Below are 27,202 nucleotides of genomic sequence, written 5' to 3' on the forward strand. Positions count from 1 at the left end.
TATCACCTTCAATTACAAAAAGTGCAGTAAACAGAAACATTTGCTCTATGTTTATAAATTGCTCAAAAATCTTTGCTAAAGATCTTACAAATTCAGTAATATTACAGAACAATTCTAATCAATATTTAATAAGGTTAACTACATCCTTAGTTAGATATTTGATATACTTTGATTTTTAACAATGCCAATAGGTCTTGGGAGAAGAGGTGAAAGAGTTTAAGCTCATTATTAAATGACTTTTAAAACGAAGGTCTTTCACTCAGTTCATGGAACTGGGTTGAGGTCATATTGAAACAGAACGTCCCTTGTCAAATTTGCTTTCTGCCATGATAGCGGATGTCTCCATGCTTCTCATGGCTCAGGTAGGAGGGGAAAGGTTTATTCTGCCATCAAGCCACCAAGGGTATTTTATAGAAATGCCTATTATCTGTAATAGGAGCTAAGTACACAACTCTGTCAGGTGCCAATAATATAATTCCTTAGTAAGAAAAAAGAAATATTACTCCATTAAACTAGAGTGTTTCTTTAGATCTCGAAGGCCTGGCAAATTATTTTTCAGCTCAGGAGATACGGTATAAAGCCAAGTAGCAAACATAAAGTAAATGCTAAGTTTTCATATATCCATATTTATAAACAAATTCACCCTATAGATGTCAAATATCCATACTAAGGAAGTAATTTTATCCTAATTAAATACACTCTAGAATAATTTATATAATGATATTATGTATTTAAAGAGAAAAGCATGTCCCAAATCCAGCACTCTGATACAGCTGCTAGTTGGGAACAGGTAGATATATATTTATGTATATATATATACAAATATAGAGTTATACTCAGTGAAATTAACAAGACCCAAAGGTGGTATTGTCTAGGAATAAAAGGGACTTTTTTTTGTTCACAAAAGTAACTTATCTAGCACCACACATCAGAAAAACACAAAAATAGCACACTCTAGTTCTAAACAGCTATGTCTAAAATAGATTATATAGTAAAACCAGTATTATACAGCATATTGTGGATTTGATAAACAGATAAATATTTGCACTGAGTAGGCTGTTTATAATATAACATTTTCTTATCTATACAGAATGAAAGCCCAAAAGTTAACTGTATAGAGATGTGCAGAACAACATTAAATATTATGACTTAAAAGCAGGGACAAAGGTAAATTTGAAAGAAGAGTAAGAGAGAAAATGTGTACAGGCCATTACAAGTTCTTAAGTTAATAGTAAATAAGGAATCAATTGCTCAAGTTGAAGAAAGCAGTAAACAAGAGATTGCATTTACATGCAGATGTCTAAGATTTGTATTTTTTTAAGTCTATGCACAAAAGTCATTTGTTTTATTGCTTGACATTCAGTTATGGCTAGATTATTTAACCTATTTTTTTTTTTTGTACTTTGGAAACAAGAATATTGTTAAAGGTGCCATAAAAATGGACAACATTGAAAACGGTTTGCAAATAAACCACCTAACACTGCAGTTCTTTATACATATTAAAAGCCTTGTCTGGGGTTTGTCATATGTTAAATATATTTAAACTGGGAAAATATGTTGTAGCTTGAAGCCTCCCATTGGCCCAAACATCCAATACAAAAACACATCTCCACAAAAGGAGCAGGAAGACAATACAGGTACATTTAAAGAAGCAGCCAGCTAATGTCCTAATGTTTAAAAATTTACCACTGTTTTATATGAGATTTCAAACCACTGTGGATAAGAGAATTTTGGATTCAGGAAGATGTGTACAGTACATACAGATTTTTTGTGTGTGTGAAATCATATTCACTATATTGCTCGAGAATTATCTGCATTTACATATGCAATCTGTTCAATAATAACCAAGTTCCTAAAAATAGTTTTCATCCACATTAAAGTAATAATGAGTGAGAAAGGAAACACACGGAACACTGGAGAGAATTTATTTGCTCTTAGAGAACAACATAATGGTGTGTGCAGTGTGTCAAAGCTAATAGCAAGCTTTCATTAGTTCTCAGAAGGAAAAAAGTAAAAGAAAATGTGGCAGACACACTAAATGTAAACAGCAAACACGGATTCTATAGGCATCTATTTAAAATATTCATATTCACTTTCCTAACATGCTTTCCTCCATGTTATATTGCATTGCTGAAAAAAACATTATTTGTTTTGAATATTCTGTCATTCATTTATAAATAAGTAAATGACTGAATGAATGTATTTATTGCTCTAAGATCTGAGGGTCTGGTTAAACATGGAGATCCCTCCATCTGTATTTCCTTGGTATAAAGCCAGGCTTCTGGATTACTTTAAAAATTATTCTGAGAGCCTGACAAAACTGATCTTCCTTACACAAACAAGCAACTAACCCAGAAGTGAAACCGATCGCTTTGTAAAGACATTGTCGTCAGCCTTCTCATATCTTAAGAATAAACAATAATAGGAAGGCCTCTTTAATAATACTAGTGTTTAGGGATAGAATGAAGACTTGTATCATAGACTATTAGCAATAGGTCAAGATTTACTGTTGCAATTATATTTCTGTTAATCTGATCCATAGTATAAAGTTGTTTCTATAGGGTTCTGTTGTAGCGTATCTTTATAAGACGTGGCAATCACGTGCTACAGTATGTGAAAATGTCAATAACCTGTTTGTGTGTGTGTATATGAATACATATGAATCTATGTATATATATGTATGAATACATGTATATATATATATAGGTTGAGAGAGAAAGAGAGATTTCTGCATTTTCCATAGTCTTTATTATCAAAAACAACAAGGTCAAAGTTTCTTTTTCATCTAAACAACATGGAAAGTTTTCCCAAATTATACTCTGCTATGGTAGTAAGAATATATGTAAAAGCTTCTTCTGAATGTGTATTCCAGGTATGGAAGAAAAGCCAACAATTATACTGAGGTTCACTGACCTTATGAAAATACATGGAAACATGAGAACGAAGCTATATTGCAAAAATGTCAAATGTAACCCTAAAAGCCGGCTTGTGGCACTGTTACATAGGTGGGTTTTGTTTGTCTTTAAACATTAGCTCTTGTATTAATTCAACAGACGAAAACTGTAAGTGTAGAAGTAAAAGCACTGTGTTCCATAAAGGGATTTTTTGGTTTGCTTCTAGAGAACACAATGAAGATAAGTTATTTTGCTGGCATTTGAAAAAAATGTGTTCCAACTTTCACCTCTTTTACTGCACTGATAGGCAGGGATCTTGTCTCATTACTGGTTTAAATAATTTTTTGCATACCATGTAGAATTGGAAAGTTTCTAATATATAATGCTATGAATATATTTAGCATGAATATTTTAATTATTAGAAGTAAATGGAGTAGGTAGGACTGCACTTGATGTGATGCTCTCTGTTGGTATACTGCCTATTGATTTATCTCGTGAACATACTGGCATAACTTTATACTGCTTTGGAAGTTATTCAACATTTTTAACCACACGGGACTGAAGAACACATACGTTTTTGAACTCAACAAAATGAGACGATAGTGAAGAGTTTACACAGACACAGACACACACACACACACATACACACACACAGGCAATTCTATACAGTTCACTTGTGCCTTGAGGGATAGTATTATTATCACTATTATTAATAATAAAAAACACAATTTGTCCCAGTAGTACTGGCCACCCTGTTTGAAGAGTTTTAGAAGATCCCTGAGCACATTGTTTCTGACTCTTAACCCCAACTCCAAAGTGATAGGGCTTCTATTGTTGATATCAAGATGGATTGTCATTCACAGTAAGTCAATCATAAGGTGCTTATTTACCCTTTTTTTTTCACCAATCAGCACAAAGAACTGTCAGAAAATAACTTTTTATTATTATTATTATCTTAAAATAATAGCACTGGAAGGACACATGATTTAAACAATCAATGTTTGAAAACAGTGGCTTTAGGATTATTATCTGGCTGCCCCTCAACAATAACAAGTGATTCAATCGACATTCCTTAGCCAAAAACAAAAGGCAAAAAACAAAAAACAAAAAAACAAAAAAACAAAAAACCAACCAAAAAACCAAAACTGTACAAATATGTATTTTTTTCCCTGAGGGATCAAGGTACACCCGCAAGTGCTCTATGTACATATTGCACTAGAGAGGAATGAAGAACATGTGCAAAAAAGCAACAATGAGAGAAGCTTACATCCTACTTAAACCTTTTCATTAAAGATTCTACTAGGTTGTTTTGCATTTTGGAATGTCGGAACACAAACAGCTATTCCTTAGTCTAAAACTAAAAACACATATTTCTACTATGGCACATTCAATGAAATAAAAAGTTTTCCAAAGACAGATAGACAAATTCCATCAAGAAAATAATACAAAGTTTGTTTGTTTGTATTTTTTTTTTAGAAAATTACATTACTTTCTTTCTTTGTTTCACATTACAAAATCTTTTTTTTTCTTTACACAAATCACATTTTATTGCAGGAATATTTCAAGTGCCATCAAATATTTATAGAAGGGTTAAAAAAATAGAAGTCTCTCTAAAGTGGTCCAGACAAGGCTTTGTATAGAATAAATCTTTTTTTCCCCCATCTTCTAGTTTTGATTTAAGTATTTTGAATACATTTTCTTTTCCATTGACACTTAGTAGCCTAGAAGCGGTCCGACACACGCACATCATACACACGAAAACCACACACACACACACACACACACACACACACACACACACACACACACGCTCCGTCCTCACCTGGCCCTCAGCCCACCCCCATATGCTCACAGAGATCTGGGTATCCACACTCTATAAAGAACAACCAAACTTAGAAGCAGTGTCTTAAGTTATATTTTCCTTAAGTTAGGAAGGGTGAATTAGGATGCTGAAGACTTTTTAAAAAATCCATAGCTTTAACGCAAATTAGGATGCTGAACACTTAAAAAAAAATCCATAGCTTTAACACAATTTGCAAACTGTCCAAAAAAGCACTTTCATCTGCACTTTTGTTTTCATTGTGACCAAGGCCAGGTTCTTCAGAATATAATGCCACCATCTGACACCACTGTAACCAAAGGTATTCAGGCTTCGTACAAAAAGCCTTATGTACCCTCTATGAAAAAACTATATAAAAGGCATCATAGCAGCTGGGATAACAATGATGTGATTCCATCTTTAAAAGACTACTGGGTATTTAAGTTTAGGAAACTTTAATTATAAGAACTCTTAAACAATCATTATTCTGTATCACCAAGTAGTTTGTGTCATCACACAGGTGTTTCTATAAGAAGAAAATAAAAACGCAAAGGTTTTCACATCCTTTTCTATAGGTCATTTTTTTAAACTGAATTTATTGTTTAACTTCAGATCCCAACTTTGATCCAAATAATGGTTGTTCCCTCTGTTCACTGAGCATGCCTCCCCTGCTCTGTCCCTACACTGGCAACGTATTTTGCTCTTAAAGTCCTCACCTTGCTTTTCTTTCAGAAAGACCTGGTAGCAGCATCATGTCAATGTATGTTGGTTTATTTTAAAAGCAATGTCACCATGTCGTGACGACTACTGAGATCAAGCATCTTTTTTTTTTTTTTTGCATTTGGTACATGCAAAATCCTTTCTGGGAAAAGGAATTTCTTTTAAGCTCAACATTATGCTCTCTCTCACCCTTAGAGAAGTTCAATTAACTCTTATCACTTCACAAATGGACACTGGAATTCGGTTTAGTTGCTCTTTAATGCGCTAGCACCTGAGGCTGGTCATATTCAGAAAGCTTTGGTTAAAAAGAAGTTAATATACTCTAGTAAAACCATCCCCGAATTTAGTGACTCAGAATGACAAAAAGCAAAAAACAAGAATCAAACCAAAATAAAAACACACCATTTCCCCCCTCCCCAGGAGAAACAATAGGAAAAAAAAAATGGACAAATAAATAACTGAACTAAGCTTGTTACTCTTTTCAGAGTATAAATACTATTGATCTTTAAAGGAACTATGCTTATTTAAATTAAAAAATTTGATTTAACCCTTCTTGCCCAAATATAAATACTATATGCTGATAGTTAACCTCTCTATATAAACACTCACATAAAGTTTAATATACTTGTAAGAAATTTAAGTAAATATTACTCTCGTCTTCTATTTATGGTTAAAACCTTACTATATTTTTGAAAAAAAAATTAAGATGTTATTTAGGCTTCATACACACTTCTGTGTGAAAAATTCCTTCCTCTTTTCCAAATCCCCCAGGAAACAAGTCAGAGAATCAGTTGGAGTTAAAGCCAGAGTAAAGGGCTCTGGGAAGCCCATGCTGTGATCCACGTGACATCAGGAGCCACAATTCCTAGGGAAGATTCAGGAGGACCCTGGTGGTAGAGACACTTTCTCTGCCATAAAGGCTGCCTAGAAACTCCCACCTTTATGCTATGGGAAGATGTTCCCTTTTCTGTATAAACATGGTCTCTCATTGCAGACCAGAAGTTTGAATCCCACCCCGACTGACTAAAATCATCTTCTAATGCCTACGTTTCCAAAGGGCACTTATTTTTAAAATATGCACACGTGCATATCAGACTGTTCATTCTCCCTTCCCCCACTGGGAATTATTAAAATAAACCCTCCAAAACATGAAATTAAACAAAAACATTCGATATTTCTCACCTGAACACAAAAGCCAAACAATCTTCTAAATATTTAATAAAATAAATTACAGTCCACAGTTTTCTAGTGAAGATAAATACAAGAGTAAATGTTTGCAGCTAGCATCAACTTCACTTTGAATGCTAAAAATATTTAATATTTAAATAAGAGAAACTGGTTCAGTGTTACATACCTCCCTCGCCCTTCTATCCGTTGTCTGTGAAATATGGAGCGCAATATTCTAGAATTATAGCATCTAGAGGCAGCTAGAGTGAACTAGCTCTGAGATATACTCTTAGGGTTCCTAGATTATACCAAGAACATAACCGTTCACAAAGTAAATGCTTCATGTCCTCACACGGGCAGTGTGTGTTTGCTCCAGATATAATCTTTGGGTCCTTCTTATAATAAAAGCTGAATTCCAATAAATATCTGGGTTACTGATTTGTTCTCAAAGCATAAGAATTCCAAGTGGAGACTGAGTCCATATAAGTACTGAATTGTGTGAAATGAGCCTCCCCTCCCTCCCCTGCCTCCATGAGGTGGCATTTAAAAAAGCTTTTTTAAAAAAAAAATGTGCATGATGGTATAAGTCCATAGCACCAATCGATCATTCAACTTTGTATGAAGCATAAACACATCTATCCTTAAGCTTACCAAGAAGCAAAGTATAATTTAGGGAGAGTTCCATTTCTAATTCCGAATGAAGTGTAAAAAAAAAAAAATAGTAATAATAATCCACATCGTGATTTCTAGATATGACCAGCCAGTCTTTTCAAAGTCATTTGTAAACAGCAGCATAAATACCTCCTGAACGTTCCTTCCAAGCCTTCTCAGTTAAACTTGTGTTTCTGGTGCGCATGCGACACGACAGTGAACACGCTAGCATTTCATTTAAAGAAAAAGGTGCAAAATGAAAGTGCCTTATCAATTCAACAGGAAAAGCTACACCAGTAACTACATTTTATATTAATTAAAACAATATATAAACAATATCTCTTTTAGCTATATATAGTCTTCATGCCCATTTACCCTGTAATATATTATAATGCTATTGTTGCTAGTGCTATGGACCCTTTTCATACCATCCTGCTGACTGGCAATAATCGGTGGAAAAACATAAAGACTTCCTTCATGAAACAAAGAGCAAGTTGTGCAAAGTCAGGCCGCCACCTCCGCTTTGCACACCAGGTACCGATTATTGCAGGGCTCTCTGTTGGTACCAACAGATTGGTGACTCTGCAGAAAGTCTGTGGGCAGTGAGCTACAAAGAAAAGGAAATCCTCCGACTTTAGTACCCTCCTTCAGTTGTAAACAGAGGTCAGTGATCAAGAAGTTGAGACAGAAAAAGGGTCCATATCTGTAGGCATAATGGAAATCATATGCATGAGAAAAACAAGTTCAACTTTTATTTGTTTTCATTGTTTCCCCTCCTTTGCCTGACCCCATCACCAAAAGATGTGCAGTGTGTTGGCGCTCCAGGTCTGTGCAGGGCCATATAAAGTGTCTCGGTTAATTTTGTTGTGGTTGTTTTTCATGTTTTGTACTTCAGACATTCTAGAAGTGCTTAGGTGATACATTTACCCATCAATTTGCATTGCTGGCTCAAATTCTGAAGTGAACAACTCCTTGTATAATGGAGGAAAATGAAGTCGCACAATGTCTGGGTATATTGCTTTAAATGCCATTAGCTTTTCTGTATGTCGTCCACATAAGGCTCTTAATGTAGACACCTTGCATATTAACTGTAAGTGGAAGAAAGGACACGTTGTGAGGGGAGAACAGACATAAGCATCAAAAATCAGGGAATCTGGATGATCTTTACAACGTTGTTTACAAGGTGAAACACACTCAAAGCTGCTTACGTGTTCTTCCCAGAAGGAAGATTGGTAAAAACAAATTTTAGGAATATCATGGAATACCAGGTATACATTAAATACAAATTTGAAGACAAATAATACAATAATCTGAAAAGATGTTCATGAGCAAACGTGGCAGAGGTGAGATAAGAACCCAAGCCTCTCACCTCCTTCTCCTATTCCAACATGCTTTCTGCTCTCCCATCCCCAACCCTGCCCTCCACCGCTGTGGAGGAAGAAGACATCTGGTGACAGAGAAGAGGACAAGGAAGCAGTCATGGGCAGGTGAGGTCACTGCAACTGCAGATAAGCGCGTCCCCTACCTATTTTATGCAGAACCACGACTAGCCAACTCCAATGACAAGGAGTTTCTTCTTGGAAAGACCTTGGCCTGGACAAACCAATTCTGGGTCTGAGTAAAAGGCTCAGAAGAAAGAATAGTCAGAAGGCCTGGATGGAAGTCTCAGCATTGACCATTTACCAGTTGAAGACAGTAACAGCCTGAAACAATGCTTTTTAAACTCCAAAACACTGTACAAACAATGTATTACTTCAGCCAAAATAATCCTAAGAAACATGTTTGACGGATCTTGTCCAGGTGCTAGGTGCTCTCCAAAATGAAAGAACCTAATTGTATCCTTGCATTGGGGCAAGAAGATGGAGAAGAAGGTAAGGGTCTGGAGAGTTCTTTTGTTTTCCATTCCTGCCTCAATCTCTCATTGAACAGGTGCAAAATAAAAACAAAGCAGCAATTAACCCCCAACTTCCCATCTCTGACCTAATCTAGCTATCAGAAGAAAAGAAAAGAAAGCAGGAAGAGAAACCCAAACCTCTCAAATCCATCTTCTTGAACAACAAAACACATAAAATAGTCTAAGAAAGAATAAGGCTGATTTTTCAAAGACCAAATACATACTACTAGTGCTAGCACTGAAGAAAATTAGCATATTTTAAATTGACATCCTAATTAGATTTTTATTGCAAAAGGTAATAATTAGCAAAGATGAAGCCTTATGCTTTGAATACGGGGCAGTAATGGGAAATTGATGAAGAAAATACAAAAGTTACTTTCTGTTGATTACTAATGAATGTAAAGGAAATAGAACTAATATTAGAATATGTGATTATCCTGCTTGTTTTAGTCCTTTATAACTTCCTCCTTCTAAATTTGAAGATTCTTTCTCTAATTTATATCAATGCAGAACATTAACTCTGCTTTATGCACAACTTAGATGGAATAGGAGGAGGATTTCCAGAATGTATTAATGCTTAAAAAAAAATTTCTACCATTGCCCTATTATTGCAGGACACTTCACAACCAATAACAGTAAGTAGAACTTAACCTGAATTTTGGCCCAACCAAGTTTTTTGAAATGGAGATACTTCTTTTTTTTCAGTAGCCTATTGCTTATGGATACCTCTGGGGGCTGGTAAGATGACCTCTAAGGGTGGCTGGCAGCAAGACCTGTGGCAAGGGCTAGTTCAGGCCATGCCAACTGGACACCTTTCCCTCTTACCTTTGTTAGTATTCCATCTTCTCGGTGATTCTTCTGCAGGACATGTTGAAGAGCTAGCTGAATTTTCTGTTGCAGTTTTTCAATTTTTACCTTTTCCTGCAGCCACGAGCGATCTAAACATGAAAAATGATACTTCTTAGTATTTCTCCTACGTGGTATCAGGACACCCCAATTCCTCCAGACTCTTAGACACAGATTATTATGCCGCAGTGCAGAATTAGAGAACAAGAGGCCAGTTTTACTCCTTGTTCAAGATTTGCTCCTAAAGCAGTGGAAAACTGATCTACGATGGAGTGGTAAAGCTTTCCATTTTCACTGATACTTAAAGAAGGGGAGAGTCCTCTCCTTCCAAGAGGATAGACATTTAAATCTAAAGCCATACACAAGGGCAAATGAAACCACCATGGACGCTCAAATCTTTCTAATAAGTATATTTCTGGATGAAATACTCATAGCAATCCTGCTAGCCTTTCTGGCAAATATGAAAATTGCCTTATAATCCAAGGCAACTAAAATTGTCAAGAGCATTCCAAATGACTTAAGGGTTGTGAATTTGGTCTTTATGTGTAAGAATGCCAAACAGAAGACAGTAAATTTGCAAAACAGATTATCCCCAGGGGGCAGTACCTGTTGAAAACATAGATTAAATTCAGATAAACTTGTGGATGACATCCAAATGAAACTTAAGAAAAGTAGGATGTCTTAAAAACCATGTTCTCTTGGAGATTTGTGTTAAGAAGGGCAACCCTGGGCGCCTGGGTGGCTCAGTCGGTTAAGCGACTGCCTTTGGCTCAGGTCATGATCCTGGAGTCCTGGGATCGAGTCCCGCATCGGGCTTCCTGCTCAGCAGGGAGTCTGCTTCTCCCTCTGACCCTCCTCCCTCTCGTGCTCTCTGTCTCTCATTCTCTCTCTCGCAAATAAATAAATAAAATCTTTAAAAAAAAAAAAAAAAAAAAAAAAAGAAGGGCAACCCTACTCTCCCAGAGCATTTCTCATGATATCAAGAGGTTAATTGTGGACTGGGTTTTACTCAACTTTCATTTTTTAAGATTGTATCAGAATGGCATGAGATCTTCTTAAATGGGTACATGTATGTGTTGGGGGTTGAGGGAGGCTTGCTGTTTGATAAAACTTAAAATTAGATTCAATAAGGGTGGCACTCTCTCTTGGTAGGCACCTGAATATTCCATAGCCATTACAACTTATGTACCTTGTAGGAATTCTTTACCTGGACAATTTTTAAAGCATTTCATTGTTATTTGGTTATCTTACCTGCTGACATTAGTACAAATGCAGAAAATAATGCAATTTCATCTTCAGTCAGGTGCATAGAACATAAACTCTTTCCAAATTCAAATACAAAGCTAATAAAGTCTTCACAACCTGCCAAAGTTAAAGACAGTTTAAGATTTTGGTTATTATCCTTGGAGAAAAATATGGAATAAGGTGAAGAGGGATCTAGTAGTTGAAGATCCAAGGAGATAGGAATAACATTTCTACAGTTTAACAGTTTGAAATCTTAAAAGAAAAATCTGTTTAGCCATCATCACTATCACCACCATCCTCACTCTTCAAAATAATGAGAGTGAACTTTTGTTGCAAGGTTAGCATGCTATTAGGTACCACTCTAAGAGCTTCTTTTGGGTACCTTATTGCTTCACAACAACTCTATGAGGGAGGGATTATTAATTAATTATTCCCATTTTAGAGGTGAGTAAACAGATTTGGAGAGAAAAATTACTTAAGTTCAGACAGGTAGGAAGAAACAACCTGAAATTCAAAGCAAGGCTGCCTGACTTCAGGACCCACAATCTTAAACAACAGAGTCAAACATCTACAATCTAACTGAGATGTTACATTCACTCATCTTTTTGGTTTTCTACTCTATCTGATCTAAGCCACCCTTAAAAATGATAACCAATGACACAGTATGGTGGTAAAATCATTATAGCTATTACAGAACTGAAAACATAGAATGTGAAAGTCCCATAAAATAATAATCCATCCTCAAAAGATTGGTTAAGTTTGGGGGTGCCTGTGTGGCTCAGTTGGTTAAGTGTCTGCCCCTAGCTCAGGTCATGATCTCAGGGTTGTGGGATCGAGTCCTGAAGTTGGGCTCCCTGCTCAGCAGGGAATCTTTTCCTCCCTCTTCCTCTGCTCCTCCCCACTGCGTGCATGCTCTCTTTCTCTCTCAAATAAATAAATAAAATCCTAAAAAAAAAAAAAATCGGTTAAGTTTGAAGTCTACTCTTTCAGATTTGCATATTATGTGTATGTATCTAAATGGCAATGAGCTTTCCTAAAGCATACAGACCTTCTGTCATTTAACTGTTTTCAAAATCACTTAACTCTATCTTGGATACTGTTTCATTCTTCTTAGTGGTTATATCCCACTTTATTTAAATTATAGAAATCCAAAATAATTTTTATAGTATATGTCAGTTTCACTTAGCTATATTTTATTTCTTTGATATCTACATTTCATTCTTATTAATGGTTGTTATTTGAGAAGTACTCTTTGCTTGATTTTATGTATCAAATCACATTCTCTAGTTTATCTGAATAATTTATCCTATGAAAATCTGGTTCTTAAAATCTGCAAGGGAACTGGAAGGTTAGACAATATAAATTTCTTCGATTACAAACTAGATAAAACAAAACACTAAACCTTTCAATGTACTATAAACAAAAACTGTTTGAGCTGTGTGAATTTTCTTCAGCGACTATAAAGTAACATAAGCATAAAATCCTTTAATTTTTGTTTCCAAATAACAGATTCCGTTCTGTTCAGGTAGCTCTTTGGTGGGGCTCCCGTATTTTCCTATGGCCCTGATTTAAAGACAGAGCACCCAGATTTCCTTACCCAAGGATTTGAAGACATCGGGGCTAGCATATTTCCCATCAAAGTACACGGTGTTGTTCTGAGAGTCGAAGGCACGGCACATTCTGATAAACACCACCTCTAGAGAACCTAAGCGGAGACAGAAATGGTGTGGATTTTCTTATCATGGTGAATATTTATCTATTGTGAAGGCATTAATGTAGGGACCCCTTTCTGATTCAGCACAGTGGGGGCTGTCTACTCTCAGTCACATCAGCTCTCTATATTTAAAGGGGCACAGTTCACTAGCGTAATTTAGGATTTATGCTGAAGCTAACTAAGGCCGGTATTCCTGAAGACAGACAGGGTTAAAATTACTTCTCTGGCATTCTTCTGTCTTGCAGTAGAGTCTCAGAGTTGCCAGGAAAACGTATCAATTCATATTTATTAAAACAAACCAAGAAACCACGGGTGTCCCTTTGAGTTCCGCAAATAACGTTCCTAACAACTTACTGTTACCTCTCGAGGGTCTGGAGTGATAGAAACAAAACACAGGCGATGGTAAGATGGGGAATTGTGGGTGTCCTTCAAATTAATCATTTCACTCAGAGGAGAAGCAAAACGGAGCGAATGTTGCCTGCAGATTGCTCAAAAACCTTTAAAAAGGCCTCAGTTTCTGCTAAAAGAAACCCGAGCTATTAACACTGGGGGAAAACTGTTCCCGACACCTTCCTTACCAAGCATTTCTTTAATAGGCGGGCGAGAGCAGGTGAGGAAAAGAGCTCAAAATTCACTTGCAAAGCACATACCTGCTTTGAGAAGCACAATTTGATCATTTTGACACAGTTCCATAAATCCGTCAATGCGTTTGGCAAACTCCACCACGTACTGTATCGCTTCTGTGATTTTGATGGCACATAACTGCCACATCACCTCCCTCTGCTGCGGAGGAGCAAACGCACGTCAACATACGCGGTCACCCACATCCCCAGTCCAGGTGTTTCAACTATCCCTGCTTTGTCAAAGCCTTCTTTGGAAATGGATTCAAAAAAGCTAGAGGGTTAAAAATAAACGTTTGGGTTATAATGATTGCTTCCAAGTCCCTTTCTCATCTCCTCTGATTCCTCCGTTACCATTTTGGTGGCAAAGGGACGGGGGAAGATGTCATGAGCAGGTGAAAACATGAGTCAGAAAACCAACACATGCCACCGCTTTACCCGTGGGCCTCGGAGAGCAGCAAAGTAGGATCTTCTTTTGAGCCATTATTTTACCTTGGGGAATTTAACACCACTTTCCTGGGGATAAGGAAGAGAAGGGGAGTCAATTACATTTATTGTGCACCTGCTTCAAGCTAGATGCTGTATGACATCCTTCTCTTTTTTCATTTTCCTATTTTCCATAAATGGACACAGATTCTCTTAAGAGGTTTCAGAGCTAGGAGGTGTTGGAGCTGGGATGCAAATCCCAGCATTTCTGACTCTGAACCCCATCTCACATGCCTGGCTGTTTCTTACTGCTTTCTGGTTTCCCTTTCTAACAACACTGGCTGGCTGCTGGTGTTACCTGTTATCTCAAAGGCAAATAAAGTGATGTGTTGCTCTTCCCCAACCTGTCTTGTTTAATTGCTTTTATATACCCACTCTTTAATTTAGTTATAGGGGGACACGGATCTGTTACATTGCTCACTTGTTCCCCCAAGCTTACTTTAAGACTGTTTCCACCAACATGATGGGGTGAAGGAATGAATTAGGAGCCAGGAGTCATGGTCTGGTCCTGATATTTTCACTCTCCTGCCAGATGCCAAGGGATGCTAATTTCCTCATATGTAAAATGAAGGGGAGGATTAGTCTGCATAATCTCTGTCACCCTTCCTAGGCCTACATCTTTATAATTATTGGGGAAAACCACAGCATTTCCCTTTACCAAGGCAGAACGGGTAATTGTAACTTCCCCTTCTCTAGCCCTGCCCTCCCATTCTGGCGGCTTGTTGATCAGCGTGTAAAGAAAAAGGCAAGTAGCAGCACCCTTTGTCAGCCTCGCATTGCTAGGTTCAGACTGGAGTTATGATAATAGCTTCCAAACCTTTTTCTGTATACACTCTCTGAACCTCTGGAAACAGGAGGCTGAGATTATTTTACATTCAACTTCCAGACCTTGAAATCTGCCAGCGTGAAATCAGGACAACTCTCAATTCATTCAGGCTTTTGGACACTGCTTCCTCCAGCCCCCATTGCCAAGTGATAGGAGATACATGTATATAGTCACAGGCACAAGAGAATTTGTTTGTTACTGTATTGCTGGAATTTCACACACTTGCAGCTCAGTAAGACAAAGCCCCAAGTATATGATCATCTCTAGAAGAAAGATTTTAAACAGAAATCTGATATCTGATGAAAGACATTCATTCTCTAGTCTGTTTGTATTCTTCGACAGATGTCCTGCATAAACACCCTTCCCACTGTTGCCTCAATCCTGGGTAAAAATCTTCAGAGTATGTACCTTGTTTTGGTAGCTCTCGATCTCCTCCTGCAGAAAGGTCTGCCACGTTATCTGCTGGAGCTCTTCTCTCAAGTATTGGCAAGTTTCCAGGTGTGATTTAGATATATTCTGTGCAAGGTGTTCTAAGGAGAAAACAGGAGGTCATAAACATGAAAAGCCAAGCTCTTCTCTGGATAATCAGGGTTTTCCCTGCTTAATCTCTGGTTTAAAAAGTAACAAGTACAAAGAAACATGCTGAACCAGTTTTAATTATCTTCACATTTTTAAATAAGCAATTTGGAACTATTCTGTATTTTGGCACATGAAGATGAAGGACAGGCAAAGCCAATACTTAGAATTAAGTCTTGGTGACTTCAAAGACCCTCCTGACCTTGACCTTCTTCTGTGGCTTTACACCAATGTGTGGGAATGAACAATTATTAGCCTGGGCAGGTGTGGGAAATGACCAACGCAGCCTCTTCTTGGCATTTTGATGAAGACACATCTGCTGCGTACATTGACTTGGGGAGGATTACTCTTGAAAACTTAGGAAATGGTATGCTTTTGTGAAAACAACTACTTATTTATTTTTCCAGCAAATAGCACAAGAAGCATTACTGGGGGCCTACTATGTCACTATATATAGGGTGGTGGTTAAGAGATGGACTCTGGCACCATACGGCCTGTGTTTGAAACTCAGCTCTTGTACCTACTAGCTGTATCATCTTGGGTAAGTTACTCAACCTCTCTGTGCTTTGGTTTCCTCATTTGCAAAATGAGGAAAACAGTATCTACTTCATAGGGCTTGTGAGAATTAAATGAGTTGAGCACTTAGAACAGGGAGGGTTACCTAGTATGCAGTACATAAACATTTGTTCTTATTATACTGGAGTGTAGGTGGTTTGAGGATATTAAAACAAATAGATGCCAAAGAAGTTTCTCTAGGAACTTATAATCTGGTGAACATGTATGGACATGTTGAAAGGACAATTCAAGACATTAGACAATAATGCATCAAGTTGAATTGTACCAGAAGAGAAAAAGAGAGAGAGAGAGAGAGAGAGAGAACGGGTCCTGTTATGGAAGGGAGAGATGAGGGGAATTAGAGGATGCTTTTTGGCAGGAGAGGAACATTTGAAGTGGACCCTGAAGGAAGGGGAGGATTTGGCAGGCAGAGGCCAGCAGTGTGAAGAGGTGAGCCAGTTCCACATTCGAGGGATGACAGATGAAGGAGCAAATAATGGCATTTACAGGGGACAGGCAGATGTGATAAAGTGATAGTATCAAGACAGAAACATGAGTAGGTCAGAGTCCACATTCTGGAGAATCTCGAACATTAGGATTAAGGGTTTGGACCTGCTTAACGAAAGGAGTCAGTGGAATTCTCCAGGGGAGCTGACACGCGGAAGGCCGTATCCAGGGAAACAGAACAAGCAGTCTTGTGATTGGTGAATTGGAGCAGAGGCCAGTGCTGGAAGCACCAATGAAAGGCTGCTGCAATCCACATGGGCGGGACTAAGCACTTGGCGGTAGGTTGGTGATAAACGTTATGGCAGGGAAGGACGATGGAAGTATTTTAAGGGAACTGACAAGATTCCATAAATATGAAACCATACCCCAAAGGGATCTCCTTCCAGGGTCTTGATGATATATCAGGAAAGCCTTTTCAAAGAATGGTAGTAAGAGGGTCTGTTTGGAAATTTGTCACTGCTTTCAGCAAACAGAATCAGACTTGTTTGTGTGAAAACAGAGTGGGTTCACCTAAATGAAGCTTAAACAAGAGTCTCCCTAGAGACACTGAAACACAATAAATCTTAACAGCCCTATTTGGCAACACACAGATATGAACATAACATAAATAAATACCAGGAAAATAAAGCATAAACAGAAGGGAAAAAAATAAAGGAAAGAAACAGAGACAATGACCGTAAGAGGGAGAAGCCAGTAATTTATGTGTCTTAGAATCAGTGATGCTTGTGAAGGGAAGAGGGGAGTAAAGACAAAAACAATGAGTCAGAAACAAGAAAAAAAATTTGTATATAGTAAACTAATTTTTGCAGATATGAAAAAAATGAAGATGAAGTATTTGCAGGGAAGCTGGGGGAATCCTGTGAAGTGATGAATGGGAAGAGGCTCATAGTATTCCCTTCCAGATCATGTTTCTCTTCCTGTTAATATGGGTCAGCATCTTGCTTTACCTCACCCTAAAAATTGTTCCCACCCATCCCTACCTATTTGAGCCCAGCACTCGGAAGTCAGACAAGGAATGGCGTAATGTACATGTCGAACCAGTAGAGGGCAGTGGCTGCATTCTCACCAACTGCCTTTACAATTCACAGTTGATTTGGCAAGTGTTAAGATTTCAGACACTTTACTATTTTTAAATCTCCATTTCAGCAAAGGACAATACGGTCAGACTGAGTAAAAGTTAAGTTAGTGTGGTCTCTTAGAGAAACACTCTGGAATAGTGAAATACCGTGCAACTAGGAGTTAGGAGACCTGGTTTCTGGTTTGCACTCAGCAGATAAACTCACTTTGTGATGGACAAATCAGTTCACCTTCTCAACCATGATTGTTTCTTCAACATGGCTAGGGTCTAGGTACTTCAGATGGAAAATCCTGACTTCTGAGTTAGTCACAGATTTTCACAGTGGAAAGGACCTTTGGACATCTCCTGGTCCGACCTCTCCTCAGTTTACAGATAATAACACCATTAATAATGATGATAATATTTAATAGCATTTACTATGTGCTAGCCCCATATAACTTATATATACACATATATTCTGAATATGTATATTTTCTTCATCTTCATAACAATTGTAGGAGGAAAGCGCTGGTATTATCTCCCTTTTACAGATGAGAAACCAAGTGAGGTTAAGTGACTTTTCCAAGGTATCATAGCAGACAAGTGGCAAGTGATTCAAACATACATAATTTGGGGCCAGTCTGTGCTTAATCATTATATTCTATAAGTAGGGAAACTGAAGCTTGCAAGGTACATGACTTAAAATGGGTTGTACAACCTATAGCAAACCTAGGACCACAAAACATATAAGCTGACTTCTTGACTAGTGCTTTGTCCAATAATCAGGTGACTCTTCTGCACAAAGCTTTAGTTTTCAATTATAGTGACACACGCAGTTAGTTTTTGTTTGTTTGTTTGTTTTTTCAAGTGAACCTAGGTTGTTTATCTGGAATGTATAATTCAGGTACTAATTGTACCTCAAGGGCAAAATCTCCTAGCCAGGAATGCAGATGTATTTCCACTAAAAGTAATAGATTGTAGACACTATTATTGAAAGAGAAAATTGAGGTTAGGATATGTCAATTTACAATTTATTTTCCAACTGTATAACTGGTTTCATTGGTTTAAAATCTGATGACAAAATTTTGCCTAAAATGAAAGTCAAGGGTGTTAGTTAAAAAGATAGTAAGACTGGAATCACTATATCGTACACCTGAAACTAATAAAACTCTGTATGTTAACTATACCAGAATTGGAAAAAAAAAAAAAAAAAGACAGCAGGATTTGAGGCCCCAAAGGAAATATCAGGGAACCCCAGATAGCTTTGAAGAAGGAAGAGCAATGTCTTTGGCCACTTCTATGTTGCCCAGCTCCTCCAAATATTTTGTACAGGTAAATGGGAAAGAAAATTAGAACCCAATTATATTCTTTTCAGACAAATTCTTATTTAGTTTTGGGTTTGGGACTAATCCTAGTGATGAGTTAATTTTACTGATCCTGGAAAATGCCACAAGACACGTGAAAAGCCCCCAATTTAGGACAGCATGGAGAACATTTGAGGGCACAGGGCTCCCAGACTGTAGTGGGAGGTAACAGTTGTGGAAGACACTGACCAGGGGGCCCAGGGGGCACTGGTTTTGCCATTTCAGGCCCCACTCAGGTATTAGTGCACATTTAGCCGAAGGGCCATATTTAAGGGCAACACTTTGGCTAAGCCCCACGGATTTATTTTAGGGCTGAACGTTTGACAAGCAAACAGGACAGGTTTGCTAGTATTTATAAGGTGGAAGCAAACTGAAAGTGAGCCAGGTCATTTTTCATGATATCATGTCAGCTTTCAATCAAATCCTTATTCATTTCTGAAAATTTTACTTTCATTACAGTTCTGCTTAAGTCGCAGCCAACCAAGATTTCACGACAAAAACGGAAGGTTTTTGTTCTAGTTCAAGAAAAAAATATCAAACCTACCTCTGCTCAGCTTGGCTTCTAGTTCAGAGGTTCCTCTGTTAATCAAAAGAGCTGCAATCCACCTTTAATGCTGTTCCGTGGTTAAAGACCACGCTTAAAATGTCCCTGCTCTTGAGGATTTAAATTTAGACCCATAAAAAGGTGCTTGTGTAAAAACCGTAAAGAACATTCAATTTGTTCTATTTGGAGAAAGATTTTACTGGAAATATAAATTTCACTTAAAAATGTTTTATGGGGTACAGAGGTGGAGAAACCATCTAAAGAACACAATCGTTATTTCTGTGAACTAAGGATGTCTGTGCTCAAGTCAGAACCTGCTGGTTCTTTTCCATCTGAAGTCTTCATTCTCTCCTCGTGTTAAGTTAGTCACCTTCACAGTGACTAATTGAAATATCCCAAAGGACTATAACCTTGTGTGAGGAGTCACGGGGAGGAGCACATCAAATTCTAAAACTGCAAACTTTCTTATCCAAGTTTCGCTAATAATAGTGTTGTACCTAAAAATCGATTAAATGTTACAACAGGGGTTGTTAACACCACTTCCTCGAAATGGCAAGTCTTCCAGCATCTGTGTTTTCAACATTTCTAGGTCAAACCTCCCAAAAAGCAACAATGTCACACAGGATTAAGGAGATGACAAGTTTGTTTGTTTTTGCATGGTGAGTTTTCTATGAAATATATCCGTTTTGTCCCCAATATCCATCACCAAACCATTTTGGCAAATAAAGAAGCCAATTTCCCTTTAACATTCATAGAATACCTCAGGGCTGCAAAACCTAGATGCCTACAGGAGCTGGGCAGCGATATAAAATGGGAAAACATGTCAAGGTGTTAGGACCTTACTGGTACCAACTGGTTGTTGCCATTCACCAATGCTGGTCCAGTATAACTAGGTCATTTTCTCCCCTCTCACAAGAAGCTGAAAAATCTGAACTTTGAGGCAGGATTGTCTAGGTTTAAAACTTTAGCAACCAGTTCAAAAATTTTTAAAACTCTGCGCAGGTCAAAAAAAAAATGTGTATGGCCCAGGCACAGTGTGTGGGCTTCCATTTTTATGACTTCAGGTGTAAAGCAACACCTGGATCATAACTAAAGGAAATGATGAACAGTTAATGGGGCCACCCCCCGAGTTTACAGTTTCTGTGGCATTTAAAGACAGCTTCAATTTCATGCTGCCCCATCTCTGATACGGACAGGTCAACGTGTTTCCTGGATATGCGAGGGGAAACAGTGGACAATCAAAAACAAGGGGGCAGGGTGGAACTTCGAAGGGGTCCAAATGGTAGAGGTGAAATTGCTCTCCTAGTATCATTTTAAGAACATAACTCATTAGGGGAAAGTCAAACACCCCCCATTCACTTGAAAGGGCAGGAGTGACGCGTCACAACGGACACATGGAGGCCATTACCTAATTCTGCCATGGACACAGTCGGGGAAGTCTCTCCGTTGGTGAACGAACAGTAGGGAAAGAAGCCTGATGCTGGTGTGTAGTCACATATTGGTTCTGGTTTGATTCCATTGATATCAAGACCTGACTGGTCTGGGGAAGGCTGTATGTCCAGGTAGAAGCTGCTGACGGCCGAGTCTGCCTTGCTGCCCTCCGGGGTGTGCCCATCAATGTAGCTGCTGAGGTCCTCATGAAGCTCGGTGAGCCCGTTGGCCGAGATGCTGTAGGTGGGAGTCAGCGGCTCAGCTTCTCCAGGCTGCTGTGGGGGGTCTCGCTGCTGCTGCTGCATCCGGTGTTTTTGTACTTCTGCGTACAAGCTGTCTCTTTGCTTTTTTGACATCCGGCCAAATTTTACAGCTGGAAGAGAAAAGCCAGACCACACCATAGACAATATGCTTCTCTTTGTTATTCTCTCCAGCATGCGTTGGGGGTTCCTTTTAAGTCTCAGACAATCTCCATCAAAAACCACATCGCCACAAAAATAAGGACATGATCCAGAGGTGAAAATGGTCCCACCCCACACAGGCTTGCTCCACATCCCAGAGGAGCTACGTTTCAGAAACAGACCTGGGACTGGTGGAAGGGCAATGACCACGTCTGTCCTCCTGCTGTCACATAACCCGACGCTCAGTGGGAACTGCTCATGTTGTGACTTGATAGGTTTGCTCATTCTCCGCCCATGCCGCTTGCCTCGACCACCTCTTTCTCTTCCCAGGGTTCAGACCGATGTGCAGGGATGCAGACTCACAGGGGTACATCGAGGCACAAGCAGTCGAACCTCAACTTTTATTCATTTCACTCATTCATTCATTCCTTCCCAATCAAACAGCTGAAGCTGGGGCTTTGCTGCGAGACCTCAACAATGAGGCTTCTTTGCAATTCCCTGACTTATATCTCTGAGTCTACCTGACCTAAGAAGCCCCCTCTCCTCCTCCTGGATCATGGTGACCCCCGTGGAACCCTTGGGCCCACCTTTAAGTGACCTCTGCTCTTCTCATTTACCCTCAAGTAAAAAGAGTATCAGAATTTTGGGAAGGGCAAACACTGTGTAAGATCCCTGTTGGGCAAATTTGTGTTTGCAATGTTTCTCCCTGGGATGTGTCCCCATATCTAAAGTGGAACAATGAGTGTAGTATCTTTCCTGTTCATTCAGAATCCCAAATGATCTCTCCTAAAACACTGGATAATTGATAAAAGAACCTTATGATCTCCTGGTCTGAACTCTCCCACTAACCCATTTTCTCTCAGCCCGATTCTGTGTATGCAGAGAAAGCCTCTGCTGGAGGGACTAAGACCTCCTAACTGATTGTGGTTACACTGATACCTGACCAGGTGGATGAAGTCAGCCATTTGACCGTCATTATAATTCTATGAGTCTAGGGGCAGGAGGCAAGAGAGATGGAAGTGAAGTTGGGAACCAGGGACAACCACCTGGGTCAGCTGGCAGATTTGTTTCCTGCCAAGGAGGACGCGCTGTCCCTTCACACACAGGAAACATGTGAGTGGGATCCGGGTCAATTTCCAGTTTCCACGGCTCAGGTAACAAACTTGGGGCTGGTTAGGCAGCAATCAGGCTGCTCTGAGCTCTGGGTTTCAGGCCTGTCACTGTACAAGCCCCGACATTCACGTCAAGCCCATAACATGTGTTGCTACCTCTGTGCAAAATTTCCAAGAGGTATACTGAAGGTATATGTATTTTTTTCTTTTAAAGAATACTCCAGAACACCCAGAGGGATTAATAACCATAGGTGAGACTCATTCTGCTGTGACTCTGAACTGTGTTTTAACTTTTGCCTTAATATTAAGAAGAGTAATTATACTATCCTCTAAGTGAAACGAAAGGATCAGTTCTTGAGAAAATGCACACACAACTTGTGATCTTAGCTTACAAGTTCACCATTTCTTTAACTCTTAGCTTATGCCTGACCTTGTTAGTTTAGTGTCACTGAAAGGTGAAATCTGCAGAGCTGCACCTTACAGGAATTTCTGTGTATATAAGTTCTGTGACTTGCATCTTCCAATGTCCCAAACTTTATTTTTGTGCCTATGGTTTCTTAGTGACCATCCTGTGCATCGCTACCGACGTACACCGTAACTCGTGCCTGGACTGGTCTGCAGGCCCCAAGAACATCTGATTATGGGGAAGGCAGGCTTTCAGAACGCCTGCCCAGCATTCTGAAATATTTTCCACAGGCTGGAATTCCACTGGAAGAGATGTTTCCTTCAAGGGGATCTCTTAAGAGAGCCAGCCAGCCTGTATGTTCGTAAAAGTCCTTAAAATGTATCCGCTATACTTTCTGCCCAGTTTCCTTGTATAAGAATAACTGTCTTGAAATCTGGTGTTGATTATTCAATGCACTTATGATAGTGTTCCAGGAAGATCTTGAAATGTTTTGCAGTTGAGTGATAGATGGCCTCTATTTCTTAAAACAGCTTCTTTTAAGGAAAAGAATATTTGTCATTGAGCCATGTTTTGCACTGTTTTCACACATTCTGTATGTACAAATACATGACTTTTTCTTTTGTTTTGAGACATATTTTGATTTGCCATTTGATTTCTTATTTGGTCTACTGCTTGTGCAGTAGTGTGTTGTATAGTTTTTACATACTAAATATTTAATATTTACATTGTAGATTTTCCAGCTTTGTTTTATTGTTAATCTTTAGTTTTGTACCATTGTGGTTGGAAAATATACTTGGTGTGATTTAAATTTGTGATATTTGTTATGTCTCTTTTTATGTGACTTAACCAGGGGATTCTTCTGTGTGTACTTGAAGAAAATGTGTATTCTACTTTTCTTGGATGGAACGTCTTAACGTATATCCAATAGAACCATGTATTCTTAAGTATGCCTTAAGTAAAAAATGTTCTTGTTGGAAAAAGAAGTAATAACTTTAACTGAGGGTACTCTTTTAAAATAAAGCATATCAGGGCGCCTGGGTGGCTCAGTCATTAAGCGTCTGCCTTCAGCTCAGGTCATGATCCCAGGGTCCTGGGATCGAGCCCCGCATTGGACTCCCTGCTCAGCGAGAAGCCTGCTTCTCCCTCTCCCACTCCCCCTGCTTCTCCCTCTCCCACTCCCCCTGCTTGTGTTCCCTCTCTTGCTGTGTCTCTCTCCGTCAAATAAATAAATAAAATCTTAAAAAATAAATAAATAAATAAAATAAAGCATATCAGAGAGGAGGGGGGTCGGGGGATGGGTGAAATAGCTGATGGGGATTAAGGAGTGTATGGAAGTGTTAAATCACCATATTATACACCTGAAATTAATATAACACCGTATGTTTAACTACACTGGAATTAAAATTTAAAAACTTAATCAAAAGTTTTTTAAAAACCCCAAATATATGACTTTGATTTGTGATTCAAAATATCCAGTTAATATAAAAGCTAATTCATTCCAACTGCCAATAAGCTTTACTAGTTCGTGTAAAGCACTAGCAATTAGCCTTAACCATTAGCTCTGGCTTGTGCTTCTTACTGGGGAAAATGCCTATAAGAGGAATATTTATTAAGGCTCTCAGATGACATGTACCTTCAATCACCTTCAATCAGGTCATCAACCTGTAATGTCTTGAATGTCTAAAATCGGAAGGTGTTCTGACCACACAGATGCTTCTCCTCCATGCCATCCTCACCCCCAGCGGACCCCCAGTGGATTACGGAGGAGGAAGTAACCGGTTTCGTGGCACCCACAAGGCCTCCAAAGGAGTGGGGTCGAGTGGGGGAGGGGCAGATCTGGGTCCAGGGCTCAGAAGGCCCCTTCACAAGCCCATGCTACTGTACAACTCAAACTATGAGTGCTCACCATCTCGAGACATCCCTACGGCAAGGCATTTCTGTAATCGACAGTGTTGGCAGCGGTTTCTACTGGTTCGATCAATCAAACAGTTCTTCTGACGAGGACAGGAGTAGGTGGCATTGCTTTGCTGACTTCTCCTGAAAAAGCCCTGTGATTCAGTTATAAAACAGAAAACAGGTTAGTGTCAGTTTGAGCCGTAGGATACTAAAGACAGTATACTAAGCACTGAGCGGCATTAATGTTTCACGGAGAATTAAAAGTTATAGTAGATCATCCAGGAGACCATTAATGACATTAAAGTCATTTCTTTTTCTTGGGTAAAATTGATCCCTAGAGCCTAATCCCTTGTCCCTTACACATGTGAAACTTTCTTTAACTCCAACAGATGGCTGCCTATGTGATCAGGCCCTGTTCTTGACTTCTGATGACCAAACCATGTGCTTGATGGATCGGTACAAAGGCACTTACCTTTAACCTTTATCTCCAAAATATTTTTAGTGGAATAAACACAAAACAGTTCTCTGAGATGTCCAGAGATATGGAAAATGCTGTCTCATTGTAACTCATGGTAGCTGCAATCCTGCTATCCTGGGTTATTTCTGCTGGCCCACTGAACTCTACCACACTCCAGGCATCTTCCATTTCCTAAGAAAGAATCTCCTGCCCTAAGAATTTGAATGACACTTGGATTGATTATCTTGGCAGAGAAGTCAGAATGGGAATACTCCTCAACCCTTGAGAGTTTGGAAATAACAGGTATTCAGAATCATGGCCTTTATTTAACAAATCCAATCCCATGTTCATTGAGTTCCATTTACTTGCCTTTTTTAAAAAATTAAGATTTATATATTTATTTGAGAGAAAGAGAGAGTGAGCAAGCATGAGTGGGAGGGGCAGAGGGAGAGGGAGAGAGAATCTCAAGCAGACTCCCTGCTGAGCATGGAGTCCGACTCAGGGCTCGATCCCAGGACCCATGAGATCATGACCTGAGCTGAGACCAAGAGTCTGACACTTAACCAACTGAGCCATCCAGGCGCCCCTCCACTTACTTGTTAAGCACTGTTTTGGAAATGAGAGGGTGTGCAAAGATGCCTAAGGAGCTACTGACTTCAAGAATTTAATTTATTCATCCACTTATTCATTCATTCACTCTTGCTAACTTCTTGAGCTGGATCCTTACTACATCATTAATTTTCTGTGTTCATTCTTTTCCTAAAGCTGCACATTTTCCTTTTGGTTATCTTTTAGAATAAGTTTTGCTATGTAGTATTTGCATTACCATTCATTTGAAAACATGCTCTAATTTTCAACAGATTTCTTCTTTAATACATTATTTAGAAGCACATTTCTTAATTTCTAAACATATGGGGGGTTGATTGTCTCTTTATTGTTGACTTATCTCTTAGTGGTTTTGCAAGCTAGGAAGGTACTGAAGAAAAGGAAGGTAACCAAAGTCCTTTCCATGATGCAGAGCCATGAAGGGTAAAAAAGAGCATTATTATCTTCAAATCCTTAATGGTAAGGATACATGACCCCAGTAAAGGGGACACCAGTGGAGAGAGGAGAAGTAAAGTCCTGAAGAACTGACAGAGTAGCAGGCACACTGACAAAGGTACTTTCTCACCAAAAGATTTTTCTGGAGGTCACCTTGGCAGTTGTATCAAAATCCTTAAAAATATGTCTATTTATTGAATCAATAATTATCCTTTAGGGAATATATTTTAAAGGAATATAAGAATATAAAGACTTATCTATAAGGATGTTCATCATAAGCACAGTCTGAAATATAATTTGGAAAGATGCTAAATGTCCTACATTAATGAGTTGCAAGAGTCATATTGGATATCCATATATTCGGAAACCAGTAAAATGGTATTTCAGAAATATAATTATTGACATAAAAAGGTGATAAAAATAAACATCTTTCTGTTTATCTGTGCTTTCTGATTTTTCTACAGTATGCAGACGGAAAGGAATGTGAATTATGTGGGAAGAGCAATCTAGTATATCTGCTTTCTTTTGTGAGGAGTTGGTGACTGTGGGTTAAGTCAATGGTAATGATGGATATGACGTCAGTTTCCACCTCTTTGTTTTGGACGCCAATCTAGAATGGGAGGGGGCAGGGCACTGACCTGTCATACACTCTTGGCTGTCTGCTGAACTACTCACTAGCCTAAACATGGGCAGGGTGGGGGCCCAGGGTCTCAGACTGTGTGATGTGCTTTGAACCTCCCTTATATTAAGTCTGGCCTCTTCTGTGAAGCAATCTCACTTTTCTCAAAATATCTAAAGCTGTGGGCTTTTTGTTTGTTTGGTGTGTTTTATTCCTCTGTGAAAAGGAAGTGAGAAGAAGTAAGGCTTTCTTTGGAGCTTAATGAAGAGAATTCAAGAAAATAAAAATGATGGGGCGCCTGGGTGGCTCAGTCGTTAAGCGTCTGCCTTCGGCTCAGGTCATGATCCCAAGGGT

General features: G+C 38.8%; 1 protein-coding gene across 2 annotated transcripts in view; it reads right to left on the bottom strand.

The window, feature by feature from the left end:
* Window positions 1-7,981: 7,981 nt before the first annotated feature.
* The window catches only part of RORA (RAR related orphan receptor A), a 705,545-nt gene continuing 686,324 nt past the window's right edge, over window positions 7,982-27,202 (bottom strand). For both annotated transcript variants that reach the window (XM_044918011.1, XM_021693822.1), the window contains 8 exons: window positions 24,742-24,883; window positions 20,894-21,289; window positions 15,291-15,412; window positions 13,601-13,733; window positions 12,834-12,941; window positions 11,243-11,353; window positions 9,971-10,083; window positions 7,982-8,339 (listed from right to left, as the gene is read on the bottom strand). In XM_044918011.1, coding sequence (XP_044773946.1) covers window positions 8,175-8,339; window positions 9,971-10,083; window positions 11,243-11,353; window positions 12,834-12,941; window positions 13,601-13,733; window positions 15,291-15,412; window positions 20,894-21,289; window positions 24,742-24,883 — 1,290 coding nt within the window. In that variant the 3' untranslated portion in view covers window positions 7,982-8,174. The remainder of the gene's footprint in view (window positions 8,340-9,970; window positions 10,084-11,242; window positions 11,354-12,833; window positions 12,942-13,600; window positions 13,734-15,290; window positions 15,413-20,893; window positions 21,290-24,741; window positions 24,884-27,202) is intronic.

Source organism: Neomonachus schauinslandi, chromosome 9 (assembly GCF_002201575.2).
Source record: "Neomonachus schauinslandi chromosome 9, ASM220157v2, whole genome shotgun sequence".
NCBI lineage: Eukaryota > Metazoa > Chordata > Mammalia > Carnivora > Phocidae > Neomonachus > Neomonachus schauinslandi.